Source organism: Dromiciops gliroides, chromosome 2 (assembly GCF_019393635.1).
Source record: "Dromiciops gliroides isolate mDroGli1 chromosome 2, mDroGli1.pri, whole genome shotgun sequence".
Classification (NCBI taxonomy): domain Eukaryota; kingdom Metazoa; phylum Chordata; class Mammalia; order Microbiotheria; family Microbiotheriidae; genus Dromiciops; species Dromiciops gliroides.
The window spans coordinates 364,304,608-364,330,444 of NC_057862.1; the positions used below are offsets into that span (position 1 = coordinate 364,304,608).

General features: G+C 41.5%; 1 protein-coding gene across 10 annotated transcripts in view; it reads left to right on the forward strand.

Moving 5' to 3' along the window:
• The window catches only part of PTPRT (protein tyrosine phosphatase receptor type T), a 1,379,429-nt gene that overhangs the window by 1,308,149 nt on the left and 45,443 nt on the right, over nt 1-25,837 (forward strand). For all 10 annotated transcript variants that reach the window (XM_043980423.1, XM_043980419.1, XM_043980422.1 and 7 more), the window contains 5 exons: nt 4,583-4,619; nt 11,251-11,348; nt 12,181-12,297; nt 15,724-15,878; nt 18,489-18,624. In XM_043980423.1, coding sequence (XP_043836358.1) covers nt 4,583-4,619; nt 11,251-11,348; nt 12,181-12,297; nt 15,724-15,878; nt 18,489-18,624 — 543 coding nt within the window. The remainder of the gene's footprint in view (nt 1-4,582; nt 4,620-11,250; nt 11,349-12,180; nt 12,298-15,723; nt 15,879-18,488; nt 18,625-25,837) is intronic.

Genomic DNA, 25,837 nt, shown 5'->3' on the forward strand with positions numbered 1-25,837 from the left:
CCTTCCTTCCTTCCCTTTCCTTCCCTTCCCTTCCCTTCCCTTCCCTTCCCTTCCCTTCCCTTCCCTTCCCTTCCCTTCCCTTCCCTTCCCTTCCCTTCCCTTCCCTTCCCTTCCCTTCCCTTCCCTTCCCTTCCCGTTCCCTTCCCTTCCCTTCCCTTCCCTTCCCTTCCCTTCCCTTCCCTTCCCTTCCCTTCCCTTCCCTTCCCTTCCCTTCCCTTCCCTTCCCTTCCCTTCCCTTCCCTTCCCTTCCCTTCCCTTCCCTTCCCTTCCCTTCCCTTCCCTTCCCTTCCCTTCCCTTCCCTTCCCTTCCCTTCCCTTCCCTTCCCTTCCCTTCCCTTCCCTTCCTTCCCTTCCCTTCCCTTCCCTTCCCTTCCCTTCCCTTCCTTCCCTTCCCTTCCCTTCCCTTCCCTTCCCTTCCCTTCCTTCCCTTCCTTCCCTTCCCTTCCTTCCCTTCCCTTCCCTTCCCTTCCCTTCCCTTCCCTTCCCTTCCCTTCCTTCCTTCCCTTCCCTTCCCTTCCCTTCCCTTCCCTTCCCTTCCCTTCCCTTCCCTTCCCTTCCCTTCCCTTCCCTTCCCTTCCCTTCCCTTCCCTTCCCTTCCCTTCCCTTCCCTTCCCTTCCTTCCCTTCCCTTCCCTTCCCTTCCCTTCCCTTCCCTTCCCTTCCCTTCCCTTCCCTTCCCTTCCCTTCCTTCCCTTCCCTTCCCTTCCCTTCCCTTCCCTTCCCTTCCCTTCCCTTCCCTTCCCTTCCCTTCCCTTCCCTTCCCTTCCCTTCCCTTCCCTTCCCTTCCCTTCCCTTCCCTTCCCTTCCCTTCCCTTCCCTTCCCTTCCCTTCCCTTCCCTTCCCTTCCCTTCCCTTCCCTTCCCTTCCCTTCCCTTCCCTTCCCTTCCCTTCCCTTCCCTTCCCTTCCCTTCCCTTCCCTTCCCTTCCCTTCCCTTCCTTCCCTTCCCTTCCCTTCCCTTCCCTTCCCTTCCTTCCCTTCCCTTCCCTTCCCTTCCCTTCCCTTCCCTTCCCTTCCCTTCCCTTCCCTTCCCTTCCCTTCCCTTCCCTTCCCTTCCTTTTTGGTGAGGCAATTGGGGTTAAGTGACTTGCCCCGGGTCACACAGCTAGTAAGTGTTAAGTGTCTGAGGCCAAATTTGAACTCTGGTCCTCCTGAATCCAGGGCTGGTGCCCTATCCACTGTGCCACCTAGCTGCCCCTCTTCATTGTTTCTTTCCCCTCTCCCTGCCAGGCCTAGGAGTCATTCCACTTATTGATCTGATTAATAATTACAAATCTTGTTATTTGATAATAACAATGATTAATAATGATGATACCTTGAATTTTAAAATAAACACAATACCAAAAACATTTATTAAATACCTCCTATGTGCAGGGAACTGGACTAAGTGCTGAGAATGATCTAAAGTTTAATTAAGACATGACCCTGTCCTCCTGGAGTTCACAGTCCAATAAGGGGATAAGACATCAACCCAGGTGCACTGCAATTTTACACACATAATAGCACAAGATATGTGCATTAGAAAGGTGCAAAGTGGTATGTGATATCTGAATAGGAATGTCATTATAACCAACAGGGGTTAGAGAGGGCTTTCTGGAGGAAATGGGTTTTAAAGGATAGGTAGGAGATCAACAGGCAAAGAGGAAACTAGAAAGCGTTATAGGCATAAGGAATAACATGAACCAAGAGAGCTTGGGGGAGCAGGAGGTGGAGATACCAATCTACTCTTGATGGACTTTAGATTGTGGGGAGGGGGACAGTGAAATAGGACTGGAAAGGTAGAGTAGAAGCAGACTGTGAAGAGTTTTGAATGTCCAGAAAAGGAGTTTCTATGTTATCTTAGAGGTAAACAGTAACCCTTGAAGATTTTTTTTAAGCAAAGAATGGCATTATCAGATATATAGATTTAAAAAAACAATTCATCTCCAAGGATTATGAAAAATGGATTGTAAGGGGAAGGCTTTCCCAAATGGCTTTAGGGTTACAAAACAGCTTCAAACACATTCTCTTTTTGTTGTCTTAGAAGCCGTGGGTAGGGATCGTTATCTCCAATTTTCAAATGAAAAAAAATTAAGGATTAGAGAAGAAAAATGATTGGTCCAAGCTCACATATCCAGTAAGTGGTAGTCTGCTAACTCAGAAACAGGTCTTTGGAGCCCAGGGTCCTTTCCACCATCCCATTCCTATGTGGAGAGGCAGCATCTCCCCAAGCAGCCGGCTGGCTATCCATGATATAATCAGTGCATCCAAGAATGGGTCATTAATTCACTACAAAAGGAAGGAAATAATAAAGCTTCATTAAAATGAATCTATTTGGATAATTGGAATGGACATTACGAGGCATGCCTGTGTCTCAAGAGTCTGTAGTTGTCGGCTGAAGCGTCTGTTCATTGGCTTTATTTCTATGCCTCTGAAAGCACTGGCTACTTGAATCTGTTATAAATGACTAGCTTAAAAATAAATATTGTATCTGGGTCCCAAATAAGTAACAGATGCATGAGTGTAGAGTGAGATAAATGTATTTTGGATACAAACCTATTTCACATTCCCCATAGTCATATGGGGGAAGGCCTATTACTGGTTTTCAGAGTATTTGTGTGCTGTGTAGGTGGGATTTAAATGAATTAAAAGTTCTTTTCTGGCTAGAAGTTTTCTTATACCGAGTTAATAATCCATCTTCCTTTATTAGAAAACTATATATGTTTTTGTTGTCAAAGGGGGTGGGAGCTGTGGGAAGAGAAGAAAGCTAAAACACTCTTGTGGGACTGCAAATTGGGCCAACCATATTCTGGAAAGCAATTTGGAAGCATACCAGAAAATAAAAGAGACTAAAATTGTCCCTACCCTTTGATATAGAGGTTCAACTGCTAGGTCTATATTCCAAGCAGGTCAAAGAGAGAGAGAGAGAGAGAGAGAGAGAGAGAGAGAGAGAGAGAGAGAGAGAGAGAGAGAGAGAGAGAGAGAGAGAGAGAATATCCTACATTAACTAAAATGTTCATAGCAACCTTTTTTTTTTTTTTGGTAACAAGACCTAGAAACAATGTAGGTATCTATCAATTGGACAAGGGCTAATCAAATTATGGTACATGAATATAACAGAATAGTTATTTAGTCTTTTTGTTTCAGTTGTGTCTAACTCTTCATGACCCCATATGGAGTTCTTTTGGCAAAGATACTGGAGTGGTTTGCCATTTCCTTCCCCAGTTCATTTTACAGATGAATAACTGAGGCAAATGAGGTTAAGTGACTTGCTCAGAGTCACAGAGATAGTAAATGTCTGAGGCAAGATTTGAACTCAAGAAGTGGAGTTGTCCTGACTCCAGGCCCAGCACTCTATGCACTCTGCTACCTAAGTACCCAATAGAATATTACTGCACCATAAAATATAACAAATAGAAAAGATTTAGGTGAACATAAGAACACTTAAATGAAGTGATGCAGAGTGGATTTAATAGAACCTAGAAAACAATATACACAATGACTAGAACAATGTAAATAAATAATGTAACAAAACTAAATGCTGAATAAATATAATGACCAAGCTTAGCCCTGGAATAATACTATTTTAGAGTCCTCTCTCCAAGTAGAGGTGGGCTGACTAATGACTATTTTAATATTCTACACTGAGACTTCTCTTTGTCCTTCATGAAGCCTGGTACAGGCTGGCACTAGGTAAAGGCTTGGTGAGTGTGGCTGAGTATAAAGAGTAATGGACTCCTGGATCAAATACCTCCTCCAGCAATAGAGCATGACCCAAGGCAAATTATTTAACCTTTGTACTGCAGAGAGGCAGATTTTAGCTCAATCTAAGGGGGGAAATGGCAGCTTGGTGGTACAGGATTAGAGCAAGGAGCCTGGAGTCAGGAAAACCTGACTTTAAATCTGGCCTCATTTACTTTGTGACCCAGTTAGAATCGTAAATGACTAAACAGAAAGGGGGAAATCCTAGTAATTAGAGGTTTCCAAAAGTGGAATGTGTTGCTTCAAGAGATTGTAGCTTCTGTGTGACCATGTGTCATGGGTGTTGGAGAAGTGTCTACTACTCTGTTAGGATAACCTTTGCCATCCTCTCTAGCTTTGAAATATGGGATTTTTGCTAGCCCTCAGTTTCCTCATCTGTAAAATGGAGTTAATACCTACCCTCCTTCCCATGGTTGTCATGAGAAAAAGGCTTTGTAAAGCACTAAATTAACATTATTATTGATTCATTGACCTGTGTGCAATGAACAAGTCTTTTTTCTGTCCTGCTTCCCTTCTGAGCAGCTTAGGTCAGGCCACTATGTACATGAAAAAGAGTAGTATTAGCACCCATGAGCGTCTTTTTTGTTTTTGTTTTTGCTTTTTTGTGGGGCAATGAGGGTTAAGTGTCTTTGGCCGGATTTGAACTCAGGTCCTCCTGAATCTAGGGCCAGTGCTTTATCCACTGCACCACAGAGTTTCCCACACATGTGCTTCTAAAGCTGTCTGTGCCAGCAGTGACACCTGGAAGGAGCAGTTGAAACTGATCTTCGAAGCCAGACAATGCACTGTATCCTCCAACTCTGCATAGTATCCATTGACTATCTCTCCTTCTTCTCTTATCCAGGGATACCACCGACCTCGTCATTACATTGCCACTCAAGGTAAGTGCATTCCTTCCTCACCTTCTTTTGGCGGCCAAAGGGTCTGTCAGAGCAAAACTCCATCTGAATGACCATAGGAGAAGGGAGATGAAGGATCACAGATTCTTATCTACCCACTCTGCCTAGTCATGCCTTTTTATCACTCAGGAAAGACCTCATGTAGGAGGCAGCACTTGAACTAGGCTCCAAAAGGATCCAAGGACTCGGAGAGGTTGTCAGTGCATTCCAAGCTTGGGGGTACACTAGGCAATGGCAAAACATCTGTAAATGGAACACCATGTGTGCGGAGCAGCAGGGGGGTCAGTTTGTATCCTAGGGGGAATATGAAGGGCAGTGATGCAAAACACACCTGCATAGGTAGGCTGAAACCTGATTGTGAAGGGATTTAAATGCAAACAAATAACTTTCTACTTTTCCTGAGAGATCTTGAAGGTTTTTGAGCAGAGGAGAACATGATCAGACCTGGCCTTTAGTAGGTCACCATGACAGTTAGGAGATCAGACATAGGGAGGTCAATTAGGAGACCACTACAACAATTGAGATGGGAGGTAATGAGGGACTGAACAAGACAGACAGAACAATGGCTAGAGATATTGTAGAAGTAGAGTTGATAAGACTCAGAAGTTTATTAGATACAGGGAATGAGAAAGAATGACGCATTAACTTTGATACCAACATTGTGAACCTGTATGCCTTAGAAGCATGATAGCTTCCTCAATAGAAATGGGGAAGTTAGGAAGTACTGAAAGTTTTAGAAGAAAGATAACAGATTCTCTTTTATACATGTGGAGTGAAAGATGCCTATAGGATATACATTTAGAAATGTCCCAGAGTAGTTGGTGTTGTGGAACTAGAGCTCAAGAGAGGCTAGGACTGCATATAGAGATCTGGGAGTCATTTTTTATAGAGGTTATTGGGTTGAAGAGTGATCAAGGCCCTATCAAAGCATTTCAGAGAATATTTAATCCACACTGCTGTTCAGACACACAGGTGGTTTGGTGTAATGGAAAGAGCAGTGGATGGGGCCTCAGAAGCCCTGGGTCATCTTCAACTTCTCTGCTTATTAATTGTCTGACCATGGGAGAGTCCTTTCACTTTTGGGGCTGTAGTTTCTTCAACTGTAAATGAAAAGGTTAGATAAAATGATCTCTAAGTTTCCCCAGTTTCAGTCTTCTGTGATCTATAGGGAAGGTTGTTGAAGAACTGCCCTCAACTGCAAACACAATAGACAGGAAATATCTTTTCCTATGTTCATCATCATCTTATGCTTATGCTTTCATCAAGATTTATACCAGGGGCAGCTAGATGGCACAGTGGTTAAAGCACTGGCCCTGGATTCAGGAGTACCTGAGTTCAAATCCGGCCTCAGACACTTGGCACTTACTAACTATGTGACCCTGGGCAAATCACTTAACCCCCATTGCCTGCAAAAAAAAACAAAACAAAACAAAACAGAAGATTTATACCAAAACATGTAAGCCTTTGGGTCATGATGGGGTATAGAATCTTACCACTATTCTGTGTATGGCCATCAACTTTTGGAGTGTGTGGAAGTTAAAAAATAAAAAATTCTGTAAAGAATGAGAGAAAGTAGGAAAGATCATGAGGAATTGACTTCATAACAGAGATAGGACAATAGTATCCTCAGACACCATAAAGTCAGTGTCACCTTTGTAGCTCATTGTGGTGGTAATAGGGAATGGGAAACTGACAGGGAGACTGACAGAAGTATTTCCAATAAAGGATGAGGGCTGAAGAATGGTATTCAATGTGATAGTGTGGTATTAAAACAGGGGAGGCTAGTTACTGTTAATATATACCTGTGCCTCTAGGCTTAGCATGCTTTGAAGTAGGACTTGTCCCATCCAAGCTAAAAATGAGCTTAATAGCCAGCAGTAAATACCATGGACACATGCCTGGACTATTGCAATAGCCTGGATCTTCAGTCAAAGAAACTGAGTCCAAAACCTGACTCTGTCATTTACTACTACATGCATGACCTTGGTCAAATCATTTAATTTGTTTTTGCCTCAGTTTCCTCATCTTAAAAAAATGAGTGTCAAAGCATGCTAAGCCTAGAGGTGCAGGTATATATTAACAATAACTATCCTCCCCCTTTTTAATCCCACACTCTCACATTGAATACCATTCTTCAGCCCTCATCCTTTACCTGAGATACTTCTGTCAGTCTCCCTGTCAGCTTCCCATTCCCCATTATCACAACAATGAGCTACAAAGGTGACACTGAAGTTGAGAATGATACCTAAGTGGGAGGCGGAGCCAAGAAGGTGGAGAAAAGGTGGGAAGTTGCCTGAGCTCTCCCCAATATCCCTCAAAATAACTTTAAATCATACCTCAAAGTGAATTCTGAAGTGACAAAACCCACAAAAGGATGGAGTGAAATGATTTTCCAGCCCAAGATAACTTAAAAGAACTGCAGGAAAGGTCTGTCTCATATAGGTAAAAAGGGAGTACAGCCTAGGACAGGTGGTATCCAGTCAAGCCGGTGGGAGGCTCCTAGTCCCAGCAGAGATGAGCAAAAGAGGCTCTGCTGTCCAACTCAACAGGCCAGTAGCACAGTGGGCAGGCTGTGAGACCTCTAGTCCAAGAATAGCAGGCTTGTGGTCAGACCTGACAGGCTCAGAAACCCCATTGCAGCTGACTAGACTAAGCCGGATGATACCAGTACAACAGGCGAGCTGTACCTGAGCTGTGCCCCAGAGGCACCAGTGCAGAAAGGCACCTGGTCCCCAGTACAAGAAGAGTGGGACAGTGCTTACTGTACCCAAGAGCAGAGATCAACTTTAAAAGTCATGAAATAGGCTGGGATATGAGCAGAGCAAAACAACACAAACCATAAAAAGCCCCAACCATAGAAAGCTAGCACAGCAATAGGGAAGATAAAAGAAAACTCAGAAGAGGACAACAATATCAAAATGCCTGCAATGTAAAGCCTTAAAGAAATTGGTCTCAGGCCCAGAAATTCCTTATGGAAGAGCTCACAAAGAATTTTTTTAAATCAAATAAGAGGAGAAAAAAATCAGAAAAAGAAATGAGAGTTATGCAAGAGAATCATGAAAAAGAGAATCGACAGCTTGAAAAAAAGAAAACAACCCCTTAAAAAATAGAATTGGCCAAATGCAAAAAGCTCACTGAAGAAAAGAATTCCTTAAAAAATAGAAATAGGCAAGTGGAAACTAATGACTCCATGAAGCATCAAGAATCAATCAAACAGGGGCAGCTAGATGGCGCAGTGGTTAAAGCACCGGCCCTGGAATCAGGAGTACCTGAGTTCAAATCCGGCCTCAGACACTTGACACTTACTAGCTGTGTGACCCTGGGCAAGTCACTTAACCCCCACTGCCTAAAAAAAAAAAAAAAAAGAATCAATCAAACAAAATCAAAAGAATGGACAAATAGAAGAAAATGTAAAATACCTCATTAGAAAAACAACTGACCTGGAAAATAGATCCAGGAGAGATAATTTAAGAATTATTGGACTACCTGATCAAAAAAAAAAAGAGCCTGGGCAGCATCTTTCAAGAAATTATCAAGGAAAACTGCTCTGATATCCTAGAACCAGTAGGTAAAATAGTAATTGAAAAAAATCCACCCGTCAACTCCTGAAAGAGGTTCTAAAATGAAAACTCCCGGGAATAATATGGCCAAATTCCAAAGCTCCCAGGTCAAAGAAAAAATACTTCAAAGCAGCCAGGAAGAAACAATTCAAAATATAAAAGAGTCACAGTTAGGATTACACAGGATTTGACAGCTTCTACATTAAGGAATCATAGGGCTTAGAATATGAGAATGACACCTAAGGTGTGACCATTGGTCGCTAGAAGAATGGTGATGCCCTCAACAGAAATAGGAAAATTGTATTATCTTTCCCCCAAAACCTACCTCTTTTTCAATCTTCCCTTTTATCACAGAGGATATCACCATTGTTCAAATAACCCAGGGTCACAACCTTGGCATAATCTTTAATTCCTCACTTTTCTTCACCCCAGGTATTTATTCCATTGCCAAAACTCATTTCTACCTCCAGATCTCTTTCATCTGTCCCCTTTACTCCATTCCCACAGCCCCCACCATGGTTCAAGTTTCTGTTCCCTCTCACTTGAACTATTTTCATAGCCTCCTAATGGGCCTCTAGGTCCTCTCCTCTCCAATCCTTCTACCACATAACTACTAAAGTTATTTTTCTAAAGCACAGATCTGACCATGTCACTCCAGTAAACTCCAGTGGCTCCTTAATGCCTCTAGAATAAATTATCATTTCATCTTTATCTCATACCTTTTTAATGTCCATTTTTGCATAAATTTTAAAATGTATATAATTATAAAGTGTAGTACATGTATAGAACTTTATTTTTTAATTTAATATTTTATTTTCCCCAATTACATGTAAAAAGTTCTTAACATTTGTTTTTTGAAATTTTTGAGTTCCAAATTCTCTCCCCTCTCCCCACATTGAGAAGGCAAGCAATATGATATTGGTTATCATTTGTATATAACTTCAGATACATACTGGAGGTGGTAAAAATATTTTGCTGATCAAAAAGTTTGGAGACTACTGCTCCAGTCAATCTCTGAGGCTGCTTTGGCATCCAGCTTTCCAAAATTCTATGACTTTCTGATGGTCAACGAATAACCAAGGTCAACACAGTGACCAAGCCACCTAGCGAGCAAATGTTAATAAGTCTGAGTTCCCCCAGGGAATACTCTAAAGAGCACTTTGGGGAATCAGGTTAAAAACCCAAATACTCTGAAAGGAAGCAGGGGCTGCTTCAGCATTTCTTAGTCAATTATTTCATGGACTGCTTTGCACATGAGTACACAAGGACCGGGATCTGTGATTGCCATGCTAGTCACAGTTGTCAAGACAGCTGGGCATGTCAAAGCTGACAGATTCCCTTGGGGAGAGGGCCATTCCTAACGTGGCCCAGAGCTTGGGGACAAATCATGCAGTGTCTTTTTCCTCCTGCCCCTAAGGGCACACAGACATAATCCTGTCTTGGGAAGTAAGACACTGCATGACATATTTGCACAAAGCCCATACAGGGGAATGAGTCAGGAAAGTTAGCAAATTTGGGGAGCACAGTAAGGGGACCAAAGCTTGGATCCTGGTGCTGTTAACTTATTCCCTTTATAAAAATAAAGATCATAGGTCTAGATCTGGAAGGGACCTCTCAAAGAGTCCATTTGGCCCAACCTCCCTCATTTTACAAATGAGGAAACTGAAACCTGGAAAGGTTGGGTGGTTTGCCTACTGCATAGCTAGGAAGCATCACAGGTAGGGTTAGAAGCAAAAGCCTCTGACTCTAGTGCCAGTGCCCTTCTAACTCCAGATTGTAATATATTGGCATTACCACACTAGCCATGTGATCTTTCCACCCAGCTACTTGAACTTTTTGAGCCTTAGTTTCCCTAAACTGCAAAACTGAAACAACATGACAAACCAACCTCACAGAGTTCTTTCTGAAATAGCAAAGGGCTTTGGAAATGTGAACTATGAAATGAACTTATAATGAATGTCAAAGTTTCCTTGACAAAGGCTAAGGGATTTTTAGAAAAGGACATCCCAAGGTACATGTGTAATAAAAATAGTTGACTTTTTTTCATGGCACTCAAATGGTTGCAAAGCCTTTTATCTTATTTGCTCAGCATAACAACACTGAGGGAAGTATTATTATTATTATTATTATTATTATTATTATTATTATTATTATTATTATACACATTTAATAAATGGGAAAACTGAGGTTTCAAGAAGTTGTGATTTGCTCAAGGTTAAAGAATGTCTAAGGTAGAATTTAAAACCAGTCCTTGATTGTGAATCATGGATGGTCTAATTTGTATGTATTAAAAGTTCAGATCCTCTTTTAGCTTCTGTGACCCACAACTCTTTTCTTCCTCACCTGATGTTTTTCCCTCAATCAGTGTTCAAGAGGGAATGGAGATATTGAGGTAGCTCTGTATTTTAGAAGATAGACTGCTGGATTTGGAGTCAGGAAGACTTGAATTTGAATGTCATCTCAGACACTTACTAGCTCTGTGACCTTGGACAAATCTCTTAACCTCTCTGCACCTCATTTTCTTCATCTGGAAGATAAGGGAATTGGACTTCATGGCCTGTAAAGGCCCTTCCAGCTCAAAATGGAATGGTTTTATGGTCTGTTTAAATGCTGTGTTCCTGCCCCACCTTGAAGGCTGGAGCTCTTTTTGGTTTGTGCCTTTTTAACCCCAGTGCCTAGGACAATGTTTGCTGCATTTCAACAGATGCTCACTGAATGGATAAAATGACAATTTTCTGTACTGTAGGGATAGCTTCGACTGAAACTTTGGAACTGGATGCCTCTCCCTCTCCTTTAACCAAAACATAAAATGAGAATTGAATCTTTGGTGACTTTCTCAGGCTGTTCTTGCAAGTTATCAGCCAAGTCCAGTGAGAAGTCCAACCCTCATACTTGGGCACACAGACCCTGAGCTTCATGATCATCTTCATTTGCCAACCTTTTCCAAAAGCTCTTGGTCATATGTTCCACTTGAAGGCACCGTGAACAAGGGGACAACTGCTGTCTTGCACCTAGAGATCCGAAGGTTCTAATATTTTGTTATTCCTTGATAGGTCCAATGCAGGAAACTGTCAAGGACTTTTGGAGGATGATCTGGCAAGAGAATTCAGCCAGTGTTGTGATGGTGACAAATCTCGTGGAAGTAGGAAGGGTAAGCTGCTCAGAGAATGATTTCTCCAGTAGCCACAAATGCTGAAGCAAAGTAAAACTCCATTCCTGGTCCGTGTCTTCTTCATGAAAGGAGTCAGCTGCTCCTAGAGGATCCTCATAAAAAGCGGGTCCGATAGACTATATACCTACATAAGATGTGAAGCATCTTCCCCATATCACTGGGGCCCCTGGGACACCCACCTTTTGGGATCTGAGATTCTTTCTTCTCCAAGGTCCAACTTGAACCCAACCCTCCAGTCCTTTGCCTTCTTCACCCCATCATTTTACCTTCCAATCCTCATAACCATTTTCCTCCACTTTCCACTCTTAACTTTTTTAGTACTGCTGTGATAGCACTTACCTTGCTTAAGCTAACTGGAGTTTCACACTGCTCCATTGCCTCTGGGCACTAGAGTTAATTTGGCTATGCCCAGCATGGTGGCTGCCCAACCAAGCCAGTCAAGGCATTTATATCCACCTATATTTGAATGGCTCCATTATCTCATTATCCTCCCAATATGTTGAAGGCCTTCTTCTGGCTCTTTCACCTGTATACTCATACAGCCCTCAGGCTGTCTGTGTGTTGTCCTTCATTCTCTGCCTCCTTTTTTTCAGCCTTTCATGTCATTGAATCTATGTTACACCATTTCTGACACACACACAGCATGGTGGCCGCCTACTGACCTGGATCAGCTAGGTCCATTTAGCTTGAAATCCCCATTAAATCCCCCTTCTGTTTATTAAAATGAAAGCTCATGGTAATATTGGTTCTCATCTCCACAAGCTGAGTTTTGCCCTTCCTTTCTTTCTATTCTCTCTCTCTTTTGCTGCAGGTGAAGTGTGTTAGGTATTGGCCAGATGACACAGAAGTTTATGGAGATATTAAAGTCACATTAATTGAAACAGAGCCGCTGGCTGAGTATGTCATACGCACATTTACCGTTCAAAAGGTAAGCCTATCCTTTGGATGTTAATCATGAAGTCTTATTTGGGAAATGAGAGAATTTGCCAAGATTTGTATGATAGGAGCAGGGAGAAATGTCTGATTCTTAGCTACAGAGACAGAGTTGACCACTAGCTTCCACCTCATCTATTTCTTTTTGTTCCTTATTTGCATCTGAGGAAGACCAGTTTGCTGATATGTCTCTCTCTCTCTCTCTCTCTCTCTCTCTCTCTCTCTCTCTCTCTCTCTCTCTCTCATTGTGTGAGTGTGTGTTGATATAACTCTATGTAACTTCACTTTATCTTTGCACTAAGCTCCATCTATACCAACTGATGTTAGCATTTATTTGGGCTTCGAGGTCTATCTTGCATGAGTTTGGGGAAATGGGTCAGTATGAGCTGTGAAGGAGACAATGGTGATTGGGAAAAAGATGGTCTCTCTCATAAGAAGGGAGAGCATTTCAGGGAGACAGAAAAGCAGAGGCAGGATCAAAAAGAAAGGAATGGAAAAATAAACACATGAATGAATGAAAAGGCATTTCTTAATTGCTTATTATGTGCCTAGCACTGTCCTGGCAGCTGGGAATACAAAAGCAAGGCAGTCACTGCCCTCCAGTAGCACACATTCTAATGTGGGGGAGGGAGGGAAGAGATAACACACTTCCCTATATCTAATTACCAGAAAGGAGTTTTGATTTCTGAGAAACAGAAGGATGGTGAGTGGAGCAATAGAGCAGGCAATCTTATATGCTATCCAAAAATAATAGTAGTAATAATTTGATTACTGTTCTCAGAGTAAGAGATAGAATAGGGAGAGTGTGTTCTCCTGCAGGAGAGCAGATGGCAAGATGTCTACTGTGGATGGATGGAAAGCACAGTCTATGCCTGGCTAGCTATACTGCTCTTAAGGTTGCACTTGCTTATTCACCAATCAGAACAGCTCAGCACCAGGGTGCAGAGTTCCAAAGCTAAGTGGATTAGCTCCAGTAGGGAGCTGCAGGCAGGGCAATGATTCCTGAAGGTCAGTGCTTAGAGGTCTTGTCCAGAAAGTGCTGTCCCTAGGAGGAAATAGGGGAGGCAGGGGGATGAGGTACAGTGTCAGGACATATGGCATGATCATTGAATAGCAAGTTGTCTGGGGGTACTAGCCACCAGCTGCTGAGTAGATTACAAGTTCAACATCAGTCATCCATGACATGACAGCAAAAAAATTTCTTACCTTGGGAGGCAGTTAGGTGGCACAATAGATAGATTCCTCAGGCCTAGAGCCAGGAAGACCTGAGTTCAAATCCAGCCTCAGACTCTTCCTAGCTGTGTGACCCTGGATAAATCACTTAACCCTCTTTGCTTCAGTTTCCTCATCTGTAAAATTACCTGGAGAAGGACATGGCAAAACCACTCCAGTATCTCTGCCAAGAAAACCCCAAATGGGGTCATAAAGAGTCTAAAATGACTGAACAACAATGTTACCTTGGGCTGCATGAGGACCATAGGATCTAGAGTAGAGTTTCTTAACCTGGGATTCATGAACTTGGTTTTTTCTTTAATAATTTGGTAATCTCTATTTCATAATTATTTCCATTTGTAATTTTCCTTTGTATTGTATTTATACATTTAAAAACATCAGAGAGAGGGGGTTCATGGGTTTCACCAAACTGCCAAAGGGGTCATAACATAAAGGGGGATAACATAATTGCTATAAACAAAGGACCATCTCATAGAAGACAAAATTAGCCTCATTATGCTTGGTCCCAGAGAGCAGAAGTAGGAACACTAGGTAGAAACTGCAGAAAGGAAGGTTTTTGAATCAGTGGAAGGAAAACCTTTATAACCAGTGGAGCTGTCCAGCAGTGAAACAGACTGGACATCCCCGGAGGTCTTTAAGGGAAGGTCAGACGACCACATGCCAAGGATGCCACAGAGGTGATTCTCATTCTGGGTAAAGAATGGACTCAATGACTTTGAAGGTCCTTTCTGAATCTGAGGATTCTGAGATTCTGGGAATTGAGCTGGGGCTGAAAAATCCCCATTCTGAGGCTGGTTGCAAGATTAAGATAGATGACTGAGGATTTCAAACTCCTTCCTTGCTAGTGATTTATTGTTTGTGGGCCTCAGAAAAATCATTACATATTTTGAATCTTATTATTTTTCTTTTTCTGTTGTTTTAAGAATTTTGTTGTTTATTTTATTTTTATTTTTTCTATTTCATTTCATTTTCAACTCTTTTTCTTTCCTTTCCATTTCCCTCTCCTACATTATAAAAGAAAAAAAAACCCAGAACCCATTACAAATATGTATAGTCAAGGAAAACAAATTCCTGCATTAGCCATGTCCCAAAACATACGTATATGTGCATGCATATGTATATATTTGTGTGTATGGTGTTTCTCAATTGTTTTGTGTTCACTTCGTATGTGTTTAATATTTGTTAATATGTATATATGTTGTTTCTTCCCCAATAGAAGGTAAGCTCCTAGAATAGCACCTGGCACAAAATAGGCACTTAAATGCTTTATTCGATGGATGGATGGATTAGAGAATGCCTGATTTTAGAATCAAGAGATCTGAGCTTGAATCCTGCCCCTTAACTGCTTTTATATTCTTGTACTAGTCACTTAACTTTTCATTCCACCTCAGCTTCATCTTTATTTGTTTTGTTTTTGTTTTTGTTTTTTTAGTGAGGCAATTGGGGTTAAGTGACTTGCCCAGGGTCACACAGCTAGTAAGTGTTAAGTTCCGAGGCCGGATTTGAACTCAGGTACTCCTGACTCCAGGGCTGGTGCTCTATCCACTGCGCCACCTAGCTGCCCCAGCTTCATCTTTAATAAATTAGGTATAGTAGTGGTCACATATAAAACTATCCATTTAGCAAGGCCATGGTTAAGGAAGTATTTTGTAAACTTGAAAGTTCTATATAAATATGGACAACTATAATAACAACTAGTAATATAGTTCCTGAAATAGTGTTTAGTTCATCTTCTGAAGACATTCCCTAAGAAAACTTTAAGTGAGACAGCTAAGTGATGCAATGAATAGAGTTCTGGGCCTGAATTCAAATCTGCTTCATACATTTACTAACTGTGTGACCTTGGACAAGTTACTTAGCTTCTGTCTGCCTCAGTTTCCTCATCTGTCAAATGGGGGATAATAATAACACCTATCTCCAAGGGTTGTTGTGAGGCACAAATGAAATAATTGTAAAGTGCTTACAGTGTCTGGAACAGAGTAAATGCTATATAAAAGTTCATTTTTTAATCATTATTATTATTGCTATTGTTATTGGTTTTGTTTTCATTTTCTGGCATCAACTCTGACCTGACCAAAGGATTTTCCATCATGGTCTCTCTGCAGGAGCAGCTAGAGGGTGGAAGGGAGGGAGCAACAATGTTTCTTGTGGTGAATGATAGAAGACAGAGGTTGTTTTTTCTCCTCAGAAAGGCTACCATGAAATCCGTGAAATCCGGCTGTTCCATTTCACCAGCTGGCCTGACCATGGGGTTCCGTGCTATGCCACAGGTCTACTAGGCTTCGTCCGGCAGGTGAAATTCCTCAACCCTCCTGAGGCAGGGCCTATAGTGGTCCACTGCAGGTATGTCCTCAGGCAGCTGACTGGCTTCTTCTCTGCTTTCTTTGTGTCACCCTTTCCCCTGTTTCAGAGGGAGCTAGGGTAGCACATCGGACTGAGCTCTGGGCCTGGAGTCAGGGGCCAGCTCACACCAGCTCTCAAGCCAATTGTTAAACTTTCAGTGTAAGCATTTGTACCTCAAAATTTACTAAATGCTATGAATCAGGGCTTAACTTAGCATTTTATTGATTGTCTAGACTTAAGAAAGTGATGGAGAAAATGTGGATAATGCAGAGTAAACTGAAAAATATGTCGTGGATACATGGTTTTCAGAGAGGTGGTGTTAAATATTTTCCAGCACAGCTCTGGACTAAGCCCATCAGGAGTTTCAGGGAAGGTAACCAAACTCACAAAATAATAACACATGACAATTTTCCCAGCATGATAACGGTAAAAGCTTCCATTGACAAATTTGTACAATTTGCCTGATATATCCTGGCAAAGATTCTACAGAAAAAGGACATATCAAGAAAAGATGACCAGCACCAGGGTGAATGTACTGCAGATTTTTATGTCAGTTTGGTTGCCTTTAATGAGAAAGGCACACTTGATGCAAACACGCAACTCCTTTCAAATATATGCATATATATTCAAGCTTTCTTGGTGCCAGTGTCCTATTAAGACAGTGTCATGTGTACCACACATGCTGGACTGGAAAACAAAAGACCTGAGTTTGAATTTTGGCTATGGAACTTCCTAGCTGTGTGACCTTGGGCAAATCCTTAACTTCTCTGAACATTAGTTTTTTCATCTGTCAGAGTTGTGAAGAAAAAAAAATCCCTTTGCAAATCTTAAAGTATTGCATAAATACAAGTTATCTGTAATCACCTCTATCACCTGTATTTGTTGATTCAACCAGGGCTGGGTGCCTGATTTGTTTGGCTTTTGTTTTGTTTTGTTTTGCTTTTTTTCTCTGCTCTCACAATCAATCTATAATGGGGGCCATTTACTACGTGTGTCATTAATGAAGATTTTTGTTTGACATAGAATTTTTCTAAAAGACACGGGTAGTAATACTAACATACCCCTTCGCATAGCTTTGAAGATGTTACCTCAGCCACCACACCATCTTTTTCAGGTCTAAGTAAACAGTTGTAGAGTGTTTTGAGGAGACTCATGGGAAGAGCCAGATGGTTCTTTTTCCTCCCTAGTAGGTAAGCTACAACTCAGTGAGCTCCCACGAGAGAGTGGGATTCGCATATTGTAGAAGATACAGGCCCAATCTCACTCATTTCCAACAATGAAGTTTCACAGCAAATGAAAAATATATTTTCTGTACGTTGGCTTTTGACAAAACTCTATTGATTCAGGATCATTGAAATGTCCCCATTGGGCAGTATTTCTGGATTTTTATACTCCTTGGCTTTATGACCAGCTTATATTTCTTCTCTTTTCTTTACCCATCCTTTATGTGTTTATTTCATTTTCACACTGTAGACATCAGCTGTTTCCCTAAGAGAAGCAAGTGATATGTGGACCAAAATTTAGCTAACATGAAAATATACTTAACCTTCTCCCCTACTGTCCAGATGCCTTTCATGTTTATAACCACATTTATTTATGGAAGATGGATTCCCTGTATCCATGGTTCAGTACAATTAACTCATCAACATAATGGTCTTTAAAATCACACTTAGGTCTGAGAAGAGCCTAGTGTGGGCAATAGGGTCTCACTGAGACTCTTGACATTTTGTGCTTAGCACTCACTTGGCAGGTATGTATCACATGTCAAAAAGATTAGGTTAAGTTTATCCTGTTTCTGGCCTTCTCTGACCACTGAGCATTCATAATTTACTGATAGAAAATGAGATGTACTCTTTCAAAGGTCACAAACAAGCAATGGAAGGAATGGGGGGCAAAGCTTAGCTACCATGGAGTCCCTTCTTCTAGAGCCTACCCTCTTAAACCATGGGTCATGACACCCCATATGAGGTCATATAACTGAATGTGGGGGTTGCAAAAAATTTGGCAACAGTAAAAGTATGCATAGCTATTATGTATAGCTATTTTATATATCTGGGGTCGCCTAAAAATATCTTTTTTTGTGGGAGGGGGCAATGAGGGTTAAGTGACTTGCCCAAGGTCACACAACTAGTAAGTGTCAAGTGTCTGAGGCCGGATTTGAACTCAGGTCCTCCTGAATCCAGGGCTGGTGCTTTATCCACTGTACCCCCTAGCTGCCCCCAAAAGTTTCTTATACAAAAAGGGGTCATGAGTGGAAAAAGTTTAAGCCCTGGTCTAGATGACATTCCTTTCTGCCATCAAATAAGACAAGCTTTTTTTCCCTCCTTCTCTGTCCATATCCCTCCCTCATTCTTCCTCCTCTCCCATCTTTCTCCCACTTGAATACCATGAAAGTAGTTCTGTCCTTGTGCTATTATAGTGTAAAGAACTAATCCCCTACAGTAGCCAGAAGGTTGAGTGTGCAATTAATCAATAAACATTTACTAAATGCCTACCAGACCAAACACTGTGCTAGGCACTCAGAGAAACAAAGATTCAAATGACCCTGCCCTCAAGGAGCTTATTATGTTCTAAGAAGTCGAGTAATGCCAAATAAATCTTTTCTTCCAGTGCTGGAGCAGGGAGGACAGGTTGTTTCATCGCCATTGATATCATGCTTGACATGGCAGAAAATGAAGGAGTGGTGGATATATTCAATTGTGTGCGAGAACTCCGATCCCAAAGGGTCAATCTAGTGCAAACAGAGGTAAGTGGCCCCTACTGGAGATGAAAACTCTAGACAAATAGTCCATTCTTAGGCTCTGGCCAACAAATTCCCAGAATGGGGTAAAATCAGCATTCAGAAATGTTATTTCTTCCAAAAAGTTGAAGAATGTTACCGAACTCATTGCAGAGAGGAGCTCACAGGGAGTAAACACACTGTTGTAGCCCAGTATTGAGAATCAAGAGACCCAGGATCTAATCCCAACACTGTTACTTGTACTTGGTGTGCTCTTGTACAAGTCATTTACCTTTCTGAGCCTGTTTCTGCCTCTGAAAAGGTGATTTCCAAGTGGTATAGAAGGGTAGAAATCCCACTCCCTAGGGAAGCTTAATGAGTTGTGACTAATCTACTAGAGCAGCTAGGTGACACAGTATATAGAGTACAAGGCCTGGAGTCAGGAAGATCTGAGTTCAAATTCTGCTTCAAATACTTATAAGCCAGGTGACCCTATTCAAGTCACTTAACCTTGTTTGTCTCAGTTCCCTCTTCTATAAAATGAGCTGAAGAAAAAAAATGGAAAACCATTCTAGTATCTCTGTTAAGAAAACCCCAAATGGGGTTGCAAAGAGTTGAAGAAAAAAAGAACTAAAAGTCTATGATTGAAATTATTTTAAAATATGCTATGGGGCAGCTAGGTGGCACAGTGGATAAAGTACCAGCCCTGTATTCAGGAGGACCTGAGTTCAAATCTGGCCTCAGACACTCAACGCTTACTAGTTGTGTGACCCTGGGCAAGTCACTTAAACCTCATTGCCCTGGGAAGAAGAAAAAGAAGGAGAAGGAGGAGAAGGAGAAGGAGAAGGAGAAGGAGAAGACGAAGACGAAGACGAAGACGAAGAAGAAATTGCTGCTATGAGGCTTCCTAGAATCTTATATAAAGAATGGGCAATAAGAGATACACACTATATTTGCATTCAATTTTCACCTAGAGAATGTTTTTTTTAGTCTTTTTTCTTTTTAAGTGAGGCAGTTGGGGTTAAGTGACTTGCCCAGGGTCACACAGCTAGTAAGTGTTAAGTGTCTGAGGCCGGATTTGAACTCAGGTACTCCTGAATCCATGGCCGATGCTTTATCCACTGCGCCACCTAGCCGCCCCCATGAATGTTCTTTTAAGGGGAAAAAAATCTCATAGTATAAACATCTTTCTTTTCATCAGAGCTGTTCAACAATAGAACTGGTGCCTGACCTAGTAAAGTGATAAGCTTCCCATCACTGAAAGTCTCTAGTAAAGGATTGCTACCATAGGGCAGATGCATGTACTGGCTGGTTAGATGATCTCTAAGACCCCTTCCAACCCTGGGGCTCTATGGTTCTGTTAAGGGCCTCACAGAGTTGTTGGGAGGCTCCCATGAACTTTGTAAACTTTCAAGCACTCTATAAACATCAGCTGTTGAGTTGCTGTAGCTCCCAGGTTCATAGTGCTAGGAGGGACCTGGTACAAGCCCCTTCCTTAATGGTGCAAATGAGAGGGCTGAGAAGTAGTTAGACAGTAATATACTAGGAGTCAGGATGACCTGGGTTCTTTTTCAGCCTCTCATGCATCCCCATAGGTAAAACAGGCATAACTGTATCAAGAAAAGCCCTGTCACAATGTTATGGGGAGGCTCCTGTAAAGACAATGTAGGCAAAGTATTTTGAAAACTTTAATTTGCTATACAAATGTCAGCTATTATTACTCAGTATCATTGCATTAGATGGGGACACAATAGATAGGAGCTCTGGAGCTGGGTCCAATAAGCATAGCTCAATGGAGCAGGATGAGATGAGCCCCATCTCACCTCTCACCAAGAGGGCAAGAGAATATAACCAATCCATACTTAGGATACCTCAAAGCAAGCTCTCTACCAATGGTGAGCTTCACATAGTGAAAAAAGCACTACCCTGTTAGCAAACCAGAAATGAATTGAGTTTTCCAAAGCGCCTCACTCACTTCTAAGGAAAAACATAGCTTTGGGAGAAATCTCATTTACCTTCCCAATATCTCTCCCATCCATACCCTCTTCTCAGTTCCCACTGCTACTTATACAGGTACAAGGTCTTGTTACCTCTCCACTCATCAGCTTCAGTAATCTCCCAGGTGGTGTCCTAGCCTGTCTTGTCTCCCTTCTCCATCCCATCTGGTACACATTAACAAATTAATTTTTCCAAAATAACTCAGTGCAAAGTGGTACAGAAGAAAGTGCACCAAATTAAGAGACAGAGGGCTTGGGTCCAAATCCCAGCTCTGCCACTCACTACCTGCATGACCTTGGGCAAGTCATGACCTCTCTGGTCCTCATTTTCCTCAGCTATAAAATGAGTGGGTTGGACTAGATGAGCTCCAATGTCCTTTCCAGCTTTAGAGTTATGATTCTCTGATCCTAGGGTGTTAAAAATGTGAACTATTAATTTATGATGTAGCCCATAGTGCCTCTTCATCCAAAAATCTCAGCAGCTCTCCATGAAGATTGCATTCATTAAGTTCCCAGTAGCAACATATGGCGAATCACTGATTAGTTATAGCGGTAAAGACAATACCTAGCCATTAATCAGAGTAAACCAAATCTATTTAATGCCAACAAGGGGATGTACAGTAGAAGTGGATGTAATGAAAACTTGGGGGAGGAGGTCTGGAGTCCAAATAGGAAAAGGGTCCCCAGATGAGCTCAGTGTAAGAAAATGCTTTTTCTCTGGAGCCTTTTTGCACCGTGAGTGATGGAATGTCAGCTAAGTTGACTTCTCCAGATCAGTGAGAAGGTAATGATAAAGCATCACACTCCCTTGACCTCTGATTTTCATGGCAAAATTAAAAAGTCCTGGCAGGGACACATAATTACACTGTAGAGTCAGAGATAAAGGACCATGAGAGCAGAACTTTGACTTCCGAGAGAACAAAATGCTCTTCCTTTGACTCAATCAGTGTGTGAATGAATACTTGGAGCCCGTGGGCATGCACCAGCTTTTCCCTCCCTCTACACTTCTCCCACCCATCCCCAGACAGGACCAGGTTGAGCACCTTGATTCACCAGAATGCTATTCCCACAGACGTTAATATAGTCAACCCTCCTTTGTCTCTAAAATCTGCCCCAGATGGGGCCAATCAGGTTAGGGGGCTGAAATATGAAATTCAAGGCTGACCCTAACTGAAGGAGGTCTCAGTCCCACTCCTGAACCATCAGAAAATATTGTCAGGAGAGAAATATCCTAACATTATAATCCATTTGGAGGCTAGCTAAGATTCTAACCTACTGAACCACTTTTAAGAAAATGCATGATAAAGGTCTGAAATTGGAAAGCTTGTATGGGCAAGGGTTGGGAACTATCTTTACATGTAACGGGAAAAAAAAATACTTTATTAATTAAAAAAAAGAAAATGCATGATGGAACAGAAGGGCATGATAGAAGGGGCAGCGAGGTGGCACAGTGGATAAAGCACCAGCCCTAGATTCAGGAGGACCTGAGTTCAAATCTGGCCTCAGACACTTGACACTTACTAGCTGTGTGACCCTGGGCAGGTCACTTAATCCTCATTACCCCACCAAAAAAATAAAAAACCTGTTTGACTTGACCTTTCAGCTCTGGAGGGGACAAAGCTACTTGAACTTCCTATTGTCTTATTTTAAAAAAAAAATTTAAAGTATTGATAGTTTTTGTTTTTATATCACTTGCATTTCCCAATGTAGACTCCTGTCCCTCCTCCTCTGAGTTATGAAAAGTTAAAAAAAAAGTGGGAGAAAAAAGTCCATATCCTTTGAGCCAGAAAAGAAAAGTCAGCAATACTAACCAACAGATTGAAAAAGTTTGAAAATAGTCTTCCCCATCCACAGTCCGGCACCTCTCCAAAACAACCCCAAAGATATTCAGAGGCATCTTCTTGTATCTTTTCTTTGGGACCAAGCTTGGGCATTATAATTTCACAGTATTCAATTTTGATTTGGGGCTGTTGTTGCCATTTATATAGTTCCAGTCATCATATATTGTTTTCCTTGGTTCTATTTTGCTTCACTTTACATCATCAGTTCATATACATCCTTCCATGCCTCACTGTATTGATCATGTTCATCCTTTTTTAATAACAGTCGAGTAATGTAATGTGTTATCCATTCAACATTTGATGGGCATCTATTTTGTTTCCATTTCTTTAATACTACAAAAGTACTAGTTTAGGTATTTTGTTGGATATGGGGGCCTTCCTTTTTATCATTGACCTCTTTGAGATATATATTTAATAGTGGAATCATTGGGTGAAAGATAGTCACTCACCTCACATGATTGAAAACTGCTTTACTGAGCAATTGAACTAATTCACAAATCCACCAACAATGCATTAGTGTGCTGATCTCTCCACACCTCCTCCAACAGATACTTTTATCTTTTATCATCTTTGTCAATTTCCTGAGGGTTAGGTAAAATCTCAGGATTGTATTTGTATGCATTTCTCTTGTTCTCAGTTATTTGGAGAATTCTTTCCTACCTTGTTTGTAATTCTTTTGAGAATTGTTTCTTATTTTTTGAAGACTTATCTATTTGGACAAGCTTCCTATTTTCACTAATTACTCATGCTAACTAGATGCAAAACTCAAGTGTTTCCAGGCTACAGGACCACAAATACTATCAGTGCTCTTTATTTCAGGACCCAAGGGCAAAGCCATATTGACCCTGCCATACTTAAGTTTCTGCTGGCCTCTGACAGATCTCAGCTCTTTGACCTTCAGAAAAAATCATTTAACTTTGTAGAGCCCTAGGCAACACTAAGACAGTTACAGAGGCCTTTCCTATTTGTGTCAGTGGATGGAGTTTTTGCAGGAGTAATTCACTGAAATCACAGGTCTCAATACATCTACCCCCCCCCCCAAAAAAAAAAAGCTGAGGGAATGAAGGTATAATGATTTGTCCTAGGTCATATATCTTATGAGTCTCAGAAGGATGATTTGAACTCAGGTAGTCTGAAGCCAACTCCAACGCCCTAACCATTGTTATCACAATTTTAAGAACACCAAGGCCACATGGTTAATGAGTGGCAGAGCTGGAACAAAGCTCTCTACAGATCTCACAGAACCTTAAATAAATAACATAACTACTTTTCCTGACTCTCTCAGCCTTGCCTCAGACTGAATTTAACCTGAAAAAGTCAGCGTCTGCAATATCTGTATGGGCTTTAATAGGCAGTGAATAGAATTCTTGCCTTTAGGTTGAGCCACTCAAGATGCTATTGATTTGTTGTTACTTTAAGAAAAGAAAAATTAAGTCACCAGAGAGGCCAGCAAGACCTAGACTATGTTTACCCAAACACTATGTGGTCTGGATTTTTTAGCTGTTATAAGTAACTGAGTTCTCCAGGGTTCATCAGATTGGTTAAAAAGTAGATCAGTTAGTTTAAGATGATTGAAAAGTGCTTTTTGCCTATCCTTCCATCTGTTTCTTTATCTTGTCCTTCTAACTATACTTAGAGGCAAATGTCGATGTCAAACACACAAACAACCTTCCCCAAAGCACAGGAAAAGGTGTGTTTGGAGAAAGAAAGATACCACCATGACTTTGCCTGGCCCCTTCCTCTTAAGCAGCGCCTGTCGTCTTCATCTTCATCCCTTTCAGCATCACTATCATCCTCATTTATTTACATAGAGCTTAATGATCATTAAGCACTTTTCTACAACCTAGTGGAGCCTGCTGTTACTCAATCACTTTCAATCAAGTCTGACTCTTTCTGACCCCATTTGGGGGTTTTCTTGGCAAAGATACTGGAGTGGTTTGCCATTTCCTTCTCCAGCTCATTTTACAGGTGAGGAAACTGAGGCAAACAAGGTGAAGTGACTTGCTCAGGGTCACACAGCTAGTAAGTGTCTATAGTCAGGTAAGAACTCAGGAAGATGAGTTTTTCTGACTCTATCCACCATACCACCTACTATTGTTATTCCTATTTCACTAATGAGGAAACTGAGGTTCTAAAAGTAAAGGTGATTTGCCCACAGTCATGGAACTAATTAAGATACAGAATCAAAATATCACACATCACATGAGATGGAAGGAAATTTAGAGGGTGTCCAGTCCAATTGATACCTGAACAAGAATTCCCTCAACATCTCTACCAAGTGGTTATCCAGCCCCTGTTCAATGGCCTCCAAGGAGTGTCCCTTCTCTCCCCAACCCAGTAGTCTATAAGCTTTTCGTATTTTCTCCTGTTAAACATGATCTGACTTGATTTGACCCATTAATGCAGCCTGTCAAAATCTTTTCTGGAACTGGACACTGTCATCCTGTGTATTTATTACCTGGCCAGCTAAACGTGGAATCATCTGAGATGTGAACAGCATATAGTCTCACCTTTGTTCAGGCTACCAATTGGCCTATACAATGGTAACATATGGCCCACCATTCAGAGATCCCCCAGGGCCTCACAGACCCATTAGAGATACCCCCCCAAGTGGATATGAGCCATTAAGGACTCCTCATTGAGCCCGGTTTCAGGTCACCTAACTACACCGTCCTCTAGCCCCCATCTTCACAACTTGTTGACAAGCAGAGAAGGAGAGACTTTGCCAAATGCTTTGCTATATACTCTAAGAATACGACATCTACAGCATCCCCCAATCTACCAGTCTAATTATCCTGTCAAAAAAGGAAATGAGGTTAGTCTGGCATGACCTGCTCTTGATGAAGCCATGCTGGTTTTTAGTGATCACTGCTTCCCTTTCTGAAAGCTCATATATCATCCCCTTAATAATGTGTTCTAGAATTTTACCAGGAATACAAGTCGAGCTCACTGATCTTGAGGTTTTTCTTTTTGCTTTTTTTACTTTTCCCTCTTCCCCTTTTTGATAAATTGAGACAACATTTGCCCTTCTCCAGTTCGGCACAACCTTTCAGGAGCCACATCCACCAGTGATTGCTGAACAAGCCAGAATGCAAACCCATGTTTCCTGGCAGCTGGTCTCCTGTACCTAGGACCGTGCTCTTCCTGTGGCACTATTTCCTCTACACATTCGTCACAAGCCTCTCATTGTATGGATGAGGAAACTGTAAGGCTAAGAAGTTCCAGAGCTGAGACTTGAACTCAGGTCTCCTGTCTTCTACTCCAGTGTTCTTTTCCATCTACCATGTTCCTATGTGTCTTTCCTTTCTTTCATTAAATAAGTTTTACTATTTAAAAAAAATCCTTGTTACTTCCTGATGTAACCATCCCTTTACCACACACACACAATAGGAGCATCTTTTT